The sequence below is a fragment of the Camponotus floridanus genome, unplaced genomic scaffold (genome assembly GCF_003227725.1).
Source record: "Camponotus floridanus strain SB8 unplaced genomic scaffold, Cflo_v7.5 scaffold65, whole genome shotgun sequence".
NCBI classification, from domain to species: domain Eukaryota; kingdom Metazoa; phylum Arthropoda; class Insecta; order Hymenoptera; family Formicidae; genus Camponotus; species Camponotus floridanus.
The window spans coordinates 584660-594537 of record NW_020229825.1 but is presented as its reverse complement, the minus strand read 5'-3'; the positions used below and the strand labels follow the sequence as shown (position 1 = coordinate 594537).

The following is a 9878-nucleotide window of genomic DNA, read 5'->3' as shown; positions in this document are numbered from 1 at the left end:
TACAGTTTTAATATTTCTCACATTACAAATACAATAGATTCCTCATATATTATGTTCAACGTCAATAAAATAATTTCGTACAAATTGATCTTGATAAAAATAATAAAAAATAAAGCTATAATATAAATGCAAATTTTTCAATTTTAAATCAACAGGAAGAACATGATTCTTCCTTTCTCGCGAAGGCGCGATGAATTAATGAAATAAATAAACCAATAGCACCTCCTGTCGATTCGCGTGTTATAATTCTTGATCTTGATCTTGGCCGTTCACCGGACGTTTGCCTTTCATTAAGAGCAGGAACAGCCCGGAAAGGAGGAAGTGCATAAAGGGAACGAGCGGCGGGGGAGGAAGGCGCATTAACCCTCCTCTCCCTTCCGCTTGGTGCGGTGACTTTTTACCACCGGGTTTGCGGCTATTAGAGGCGACTCCTTTCACAAGCACCACGCAGGTGGCAAAAGACTCCCTTTCATTCTCTTATCCAACTACTATCACGTACGTGTATAAAAGCAGCACGCGTATTCAGGTAGTCGTCAGATCGAAACCGCGCGGACAAACGATTCGTTTTCTCCTTGGATTACACATCGCATTTCTTTCCGCCCTTGTCGTTTCTTCTTCTTCATTGCCCCGCGAAAGTGACACTCTCCTCTCCCCGCTGGTCCTATTCCGGAAGAATGAGAAGGCAACGCGAAATGGTACCGTATCTCTTGGTAAGACATCCGCTGGATTATATCCGCTTACGATTGGACGCAACTTAAATGTAATTTTATTTTTGTGATTGATCAGAGAGAGAATAATGGATCATTCGTTTCGCGACTTGCGCAGTTAATGAAATTATAAAAAAAAAGCTACTGGACTATTAAAAGTAAAAATCTTAGATAAATTAATTTTTTAAATAATGTATATCTAACAATAAGTTATATATGTGCATTTTGGGAAAATTTAGAAACATATTTTTATGAAAATGTGATCGTTTTAATACAAACAGTGGGAATTTTTTTATTACAGTTACTCGCAATATTTTTAATTGTAATTTTCTAAGTTGCACATCTGTTATTAAATTATTATATTATTTGACATTAAGGATGTTTTGTACTTATTTTCAAAATATTGAGAATTTAATGAAAATTGTACAGAATATCCTTACATATATTTAGAATCTTCAGTACAAGTTTTAAATGGATTCACTAAAGCGTTCACAAGTTATAAGAATTTTAATTTGCACCGAATTAACATGTGCTCTTATGGGAAACGTATAACCACGTCGATTCAAATGACAAAAACACATGGAAATAGTATTCAGAATTTGTTTAAATTTTGCAAAAGTTTAGATACAGAGGAAATATTTGGTCAAATAATATTATACAAGTACTAACTGGTACAGTACTAACTGGTTAAAAAGATATTAAATATAATTCAATGAAGTTAGCTATGTATCTGTCACAAGGTAAAATTCTCTGCCAAAAGTTAATCATTTCGATTAACAAAATTCGGAATATTTCAGTAAAAACGCAATAAATATTAAAAATACATCTCTGCACTGTAGCTAACAAAAGATCAAATTGTAATATTCCACACAATTTCTTACTCAAAATATACCAAAAGTGGATATATTCGTCAATATTGATTTTCAGCTACTTTTTGCTGGAATTGTACATGCAAAATATCCTTAAGAATGTTTTGTACCAATTTTCAAAATATTGAGAATTTAATGAAAATTGTACAGAATGTCCTTACATATGTTTAGAATCTTCAGTACAATTTTTAAATCGATTCACTAAAGCGTTCACAAGTTATAAGGATTTTAATTTGCACCGAATTAACATGTGTTCTTATGGGAAACATATAATCACGTCGATTCAAATGACAAAAACACATGGAAATAATATTCAGAATTTGTTTAAAATTTGCAAACGTTTAGATACAGAGGAAATAGTTGGTCAAATAATATTATACAAATAATAACTGGTTAAAAAGATATTAAATATAATTCAACGAAGTTAGCCATGTATCTGTCACAAGGCAAAATTCTCTGTGAAAAGTTAATCATTTCGATTAACAAAATTCGGAATATTTCAATAAAAACGCAATAAATATTAAAAATACATCTCTACACTGTAGCTAAGATCAAATTGTAATATTCCACACAATTTCTTGCTCAAAATACACCAAAAGTGGATATATTCGTCAATATTGATTTTCAGCTATTTTTTGCTGGGATTGTACATACAAAACATCCTTAAGTATTATATTTCTTTATTACATATCATTGCAGCAAATCATTATAAACAACTGATTTTTTAATCAATAGTACAAATAAATTACTGATATGTATCTTTATTAACGATCTTTATTATTTTTAGTTGAATCTTCTCCTAATCGTTCCACTAATTAGCTTGACCAACGCCGGTGGACACGGTGGCGGACAGTAAGTTTAAATTAAGCTTTATATAATCGTAATCTCGAAAACGAATAAAACCAAATAAAATAAAAGTGAATTATCTCTTATATCGTGTCAACGACTGAACTAATCACGTAATCTTCAAACAAGCAAGATCTTCAATACTTTCTCTACCCTTTGCAGCAAACACGTGGTAATTCACGTGCCCTACCAAGTCAAAACTATCCACCACACGCACACAATCACGAAACACATACATCACAAGGATGGTGGCGGCGACAAGTACGAAGTGCTCGGATATACTGTGGGTCATCCGATTGACCTCGGAGGTCACGGGGGCGGAGGACACGATTTCGGCGGTAGCAGTGGAGGATACGATTTCGGCGGCAGCAGTGGAGGACACGATTTTGGTGGCAGCAGTGGAGGACACGATTTTGGCGGCAGCAGTGGAGGACACGATTTCAGCGGCGGCAGTGGAGGACACGATTTCGGCGGCAGCAGTGGAGGACACGATTTCAGCGCCAGCAGTGGAGGACACGATTTCGGCGGCAGCAGTGGAGGACACAATTTCGGCGGCGGTGGAGGCGGCGGTCACGATTTCGGAGGTGGATTCGGAGGCGGAGGTCATGAAGGCTGGTCGAGTCGCTAGGAAGATTCTTTCGCATATTTTTGCAGAAACTAAAATTATCTTTGAAGTAATCGACACGGTAATCCTTTAAAGTGTGTTATCCCTGTTATCTTCTTGATAACTTTGTCATCTATTTGTATAGCGATCTTATCATACATAGAGTGACATGCTCCCTGATTATCGATAATCGATCGTAATGTTAACGATCATGTAATTATTTTAATAATGCTACTCTCTAAAAGTGAATCAGTGTATTATCACTGAAAAACAAAAGTCGCTGATTACAGCAGTTATAAGTACAGCACTGTAAATCAGTGATATTTTATTGAAGGAATCAATTAATAATTTTGACTGTCAATCAGTAATATTTCTCAATATCAGTAATATTTCGTTATTGTCGGTAATATTAAACTATAATTCATCTCTCTGTCTATTTCATATAAAATTAAAAATTTTATATTTACTAAATATTTATTATATTAAAAATTTTATTTATATTACATGCATATTGAACTTGTTATTTTAAATAGACAACGAACGAATAATTTTCATTAAGTCGCCAGACATTTATTTGTCCGATTTATAAAGATCGATTTAATATCTGAAGCTTCTCTATTGAGATTGTATCAGACATTAAATCGAAGTAATATTTCTAATTTGAAATGTCGCTCTTTGCAAACTTTATATAATTCTTATAATTAAAATTAAATATGAGAGAGATAGCGATCGTAGCGGTAAATGAACGAACTGGCGATTACTGGTTTTACAGTGAAATTTACTGATTTTGCAGTGAATTTTATTTTAACCATAATCAGTGAGATGTAAGATAAAATAACAAAAAAATAAGTGTTTCCATTGAAAATCAGTAACGTACTCACTGATTCTCAGTGAAATCTTATTTTACTGTTTAAATTAGTGATATTTTCACTGATTCACTTTTAGAGAGTATAACATCTGACGCACTTGTGATACATTTTCATTTTAATTATCTCTAAACGAAAAATTAGCATTCATAAAAATATGCTTCGAAGAGTTAATGCGCTTCTACGCATGACACTTTTACGTGCATCGCTAATAAATGATTTGATTTTATATTGTTATAATGCCAGTCTAAGATAAAATGAAATCGTGAGCGAAGCTGATACATTTGACAAAATTGTATTTGACTTTCCATTTTGCGGAGTACTGATCAATCTTTCGATTTTAAGAAAAAAGAATTCAAAGAAAAGGATCCAAATATTTTTTTCTTCTTTTATATTTCTAGTCTGATTATGAGTAATTTTCATTAACTCCTTGACACGTTCTTTGAGCACAATGTGTACATATCATAATATTGTTACTGTTTGTGTTATCTTTGTATTGTTTTATTTTTATATCTATATTGTTTTTTGTTAAACATAATATAATAAATAAATTATGTATGTTTTTACGGTGTGTATTTTTCAATTTAATAAGTCGCGTATATGATTGCATCCCTTGTATTCTAAACATATTTTATAAAGCGTACTTAAAGTACGCTCTCTTATGATTTTACTGAAATTTATTTTCCACGAAATAATTTCGAACTTGAGATCTTTTTCAGTCAAAAATTAAAAACTAACAAAATAATTCTTTAGATCTCTGTACGCAAAATAATATGCTCTCTTTAATTATAAACAGCTTCGAACTAATGAGCCATTATAAACAATATTTATGTTATTGGAATCTATTAATATAATCACGAGATTACGAGAATTCAGAATCACAAGATTTAGAGAATTTTTGGATGAAAAGAAACAAGCAAATATGCCTTTTGATACCTCATATCAGAGATTTAAATCTTTTTTTAACATATCATATAAAGCATTATATTATAAATATCTTATTTCGACATAAAATAAAATTGCACATATTACGAAAAAAATAATTTATCTGATTTAAATTTTATTCATTTCTAGATTCACATATATTAGAAAATACGAAAATATATATTTGTTTATATACGTGCATATTTTTTATATTATTATAAAATTGGCTAAATAATATGATTTAATTTTCAACAAAGCATTATTTCACGTATAGATTCTAATGGAATGTAAACATTATTTATTTCATTAATTTATTCGAAATCGCGCGTTTTCTATTGTTTAGACTTTATAATTTAATTTATTATAGACTTTAATTTATTAGACTTTTAATTTATCAGATTTTATAATTTAATGTTAAAAACTACTATTGTTCAACATTTTTATTAAAATGATCAATTTTATCTTTCGATTTCTACATACTTCTATGTACGACAGGTTGCATATTAACAGGCACATTGCACTTATTGTTAGATATGTCATTTTGTGTTGAGAGAAATATATTTGCGCTTCTTTAGAAATTTAACATAAAAACGTTTATCTTAATATTCTAAAAATATTCTAAAATTTAATAAAATTTTTTAAACACATTTTATATACATTTATATACAGGGTGTATCTGAAATAATGCACTAAACTTAGGAGCGTATTCTAGAGATCAAAATAAGACTTTTTTTCTTATGAACATGGGTCCCCCGAGTTAGAGACCCCTAAAATTTGGGGAAAAAATTAAAATCAAAAAATTCAATAAAAGGCTTAAAGGATGAAAAGATGCGAAAAAACGGTTATTAATGTAATAAATCCAATAAAACGTTTATTTGATTTTCTTTTTTGTAGAATGCCACCATAATCAAGGTTTTAATCAATGCACATCAGGCTCCACTACATTTTCGGCTGGTCATCGACTTATGCATCTTTGACGGTTTTTATTGAGATGTATGTGGGCCTGTTTGTTTGATTTTTCCTTTCGGAGTGTCATCGAGGAGAGTAGCTTGCTTTTTCATGGTACATGGAGATTTTGCAATATGGGTTTGCTTATCAATACGTTGCGCTTCTTTGTTCGTTTGAATTCGTCCGTTATTTTGCGTTAATTTATTTCGACTTTTTTTACTCTTTTATTTCCCTTTTATTTGTTTATTATTACTAATGACTGTTAATTTGATTTTATTTCATTTTATTTGTATGTTTTTACTGTTATTTCGCGATTTGACATTGAAAAGGATCCTAATTGGATCGAAACGCAGCGTTTGTCACTTAAATCAAATAAACGTTTTATTGGATTTATTACATTAATATAACCGTTTTTTCGTATCTTTTCATCATTGTGCTGGTCCTTTAAGCCTTTTATTGAATTTTTTGATTTTATCCTATGGACCTTTATTTAATTATATTTAAAAAATTAAAAATTGTTTGTATTTCAGAAAAAAAGGTTTTGACCTTATCACTGTCACTGTCTCTTGACCTTGTCACTGTCTCTTGAGAGATAAATAAATTTGCGTTGCGGATATTTGGTTAATTTCACACATTTTCGAATTTTAACAAAAATAAAGTCAAATTATTGTAAGTTTATTAACAATTTGTTAAATATTAATGTAATTTTATAGGTTAAATATAGTAAAATTATTCAAATTATCTAATAAAAATTAGTCAATTATCTAAATAAAAATTAGTCAATTATCTAAAATTACAGCAAAAATGAGGTAAAATATTCGCTATAGAGTTGACGAGAGAATAAAAATTTTAATTTTATGCAACGAAGGAAAATCACAACGAGAAATTACAAAAATTATTGGTCGGTCTAGAAAAATGATGGAAAATGCATTAAGACACAAAAATAATAAAGAAACTAGAAATGTTTTATGATCAGACAAAATTAAAATAAATTTTATAGGATCTGATGGAAGACGTTATGTGAGAAAGCCACCAAATCAGGAATTGCTATCAAGGTATACTATAAAAACTGCAAAATATGGCAATGGCAATATAAAGTTATGAGGAGCATTTTCGCGATACAGGGTTGATCCAATTTATTAGATTAAAAATGCTCTGGATTAAAATGAATATGTACATATTCTTGAAAATATCATGTTGCCCTTTGCCAAGGAGGATGTGCTCATATGGATATTTTAAAATGGCAATGATCCCAAACATACTTCTAAGAGGACAAAAAAATATTTTAAGGATCATAAAGTGTCTGTGATACCATGGCCTTCTCAATCGCTGGATCTCAACCTGATTAAAAATTTGTGGAGAGACTTAAAGATCGCTGTTTCTAAACATAAAGCTCGAAATAAGAAAAAATTATGAAATCATACAAGCAGAATAGATACCCATTGAGCGGGGTCGCAAACTTGTTGAATATATTCCAAGGCGCTGTGAGGCAGGAATTAAAAATCGTGTCACGCGACAAAATATTAATTATAAAGAATTGATAACGAGAATTTGAGAATTTAATAACGAAATTTTTGTCAACTTTTAGTTTAAGTGTTTCAGTGTTACTTTTTTTATTATGACTCTATTTTTATAACCAAAGAATTTTATATATTTATTTTTATAACCAAAGAATTTTATATTTTTATATATTTATATAATTTATATATTTATATTATAGTTTATTATTTCTCATATCTTAATATAAGTTGCAATAAAATGAAAATTTGTCTTTTTTGTCTCTTATATTTGGAATAAATAATATGATGAAATACATTTAGTACAAATTTAAACTTTAATATTTTTATTGCTGATTGTTGTTTTCCTTTTTCAATGGCTCTATTTTCATCACTGTATATACATACACATACACATATACGTATATATATCTTGAATTTAAAAAATACAAAATATTGCAAATTTATATATATATATATATACAGGGTCTACCAAAAGTGTGGAAACCCCTAAATATCTCGGAAAATATACGTTTTACAGAAAAGTGTTTCCAACAAAAGTTGTAGGGTTTAAGAAGATCTATATACTGATTCTATCAGTTTGACCTTGGATGGCGTCGTCAAGGTCAGGTCAAGGTCACATTGACTTTTTTAAATGACACCCCCTACATTTGATTGCATATTCTTATAGCTTAATTCAAGAGCTTTCCAAAACACTATAATAATGTTCATTTTTATTAAGTACTTTGCGAGTTATGAGGGTTGAATGATAGAGTAGCGCCGGTATTAACATTATCCAAGGTGTACTACATGGAGGTTACTCGCTCGGATTTGCATCTGTTGTGTGTGTGATCCAGCTAACTAAGGCAAGATCGGTCGTGGATCCAGTCAGCAAAAGCAAAGACCCAACCAAATTACAATCGAGCATTTAAAGACCTGGAAAGCAATCGACATAGTAAACAGTAAATAAATTTGTGGATGCTCATTTATCATAATAATTGTTCGAAATGTGTGCGTGTGCGTGCGTGCGGTGCGTGTATACAGAGATCAGGTTAGGTTGCACCAAACGATTGCAAATGTGTTTCAATGTGTTAAAGTAAATGCTGAAAGTGGCTGCCATTTACTTCCTGACAATATGCTAATCTTTAGAATGTAGAAATGTAGAAATGACTTTACGATTCGTTTCAAAAGGTATCAAAGCCATTTCATCCCTTATTCGCTGTATCAATTCGTGAATGGTTTTAGGTTTTGTTCTGTAAACCTTACTCTTCAGATATCCCCATAGATAATAATCAAGAGGAGTTAGATCTGGTGACCGAGGTGGCCAATCCTCTCCTCCCTCATTTCCGTTCCTTCTTCCTATCCACCGTAGCGGAAAAGTCTCATTTAAAATACGACGTGGTCCTGCACCAAAATGAGCAGGAGCTCCATCATGCTGAAACCATATTTCTTGGAAATTATTTGGAAAAGTATTCTGTATGGCTGGAATTATTTGATCAACAAGTAATCTCTCATACCTTTGAGCGTTCAAATATTCTTCAAAAAAAAAACGGCCCTATTAAATAGCCATCTATTATTCCGCACCATACATTTATTTTTTGTGGATGTTGTGTGTGAGTTTCCCGCACCCAATTCGGATTCTCATCTGACCAGAAACGAAAATTTTGATTATTAACTTCTCCCGTTAAGGTAAAAGTTGCCTCGTCTGTGAAAACAATTTGATAAGGGAAGATGGGCCGGACATCTATTAGTGCCATCATTCTTTCACAGAAATGTATACGACGCTCCTCATCTCCGTTTTGCAATTCTTGAACGTATTGCAATTTATATGGATGGAACTTGTTCTTCTTTAAAATTCTCCAAACCGACATGGGAGCAATATCGTGAGTTTGAGCGACTCTCTGAACACTAGAATTGGGATCTTCAATAAATGTCTGCAGAACATCAAGTTGTTTTTCTTCGTTGGTTGCAGACAATGGTCTTCCTGACTTAGAGCGATTTCTTACGCTACCAGTTTGTCTAAAACGTTCTATTGTTTTTAACACAGTGGACTTATTAATTCGACGGTTCGGATACGTGTCATTAAATAATCGAACGACATCAGAGAACGATCTTTCGTTATCACCCCATCCACGCATCATGAGGATAGTGATTCTTTCACGTTCCGACAAGTCGCCAGCCATTTTTAAAACGTTTAATTTTAATTAATCGTACGTTGTATTTGGACGATAACAATTAATTTCTGCTTGCTCAAAGCTGAAGTTAGAAGGTGCTCGTTCTTTGATAGCTTTATACATTCTTAGTTGAATTTTAAATGCGAGTTAGACTGCATGTAGTGCGTCACATAGCGGTAAATGAAGGAACTAACGAGACGTTTCATACACGTTTTATGGAGCAATTTTTTGGCAATTTGACTTCAGCGAAATATGAGGATATGTTGAGGAATCGATCTTGCCTTAGTTAGCTGGATCACACACACAACAGATGCAAATCCGAGCGAGTAACCTCCATGTAGTACACCTTGGATAATGTTAATACCGGCGCTACTCTATCATTCAACCCTCATAACTCGCAAAGTACTTAATAAAAATGAACATTATTATAGTGTTTTGGAAAGC

General features: G+C 31.7%; 1 protein-coding gene across 1 annotated transcript; it reads left to right on the top strand.

Annotated features, from left to right (window-relative positions):
* The first annotated feature begins 594 nt into the window (after positions 1–594).
* Positions 595–3199, top strand: LOC105250509 (glycine-rich cell wall structural protein). Its single transcript, XM_020027310.2, has 3 exons — positions 595–710; positions 2364–2428; positions 2585–3199. The coding sequence occupies exons 1-3, from the start codon at positions 675–677 to the stop codon at positions 3048–3050; spliced, it is 567 nt and encodes a 188-aa protein (XP_019882869.2). The 5' UTR covers positions 595–674; the 3' UTR covers positions 3051–3199.
* The last annotated feature ends 6679 nt before the right edge of the window (positions 3200–9878 follow it).

Coding starts and splice junctions, on each gene's coding strand:
- LOC105250509 (XM_020027310.2), top strand. CDS start 675: ATGAGAAGGCAACGCGAAATGGTACCGTATCTCTTG. Junction 711..2,363: donor AAATGGTACCGTATCTCTTG/GTAAGACATCCG, acceptor TATTATTTTTAG/TTGAATCTTCTCCTAATCGT. Junction 2,429..2,584: donor GGTGGACACGGTGGCGGACA/GTAAGTTTAAAT, acceptor TACCCTTTGCAG/CAAACACGTGGTAATTCACG.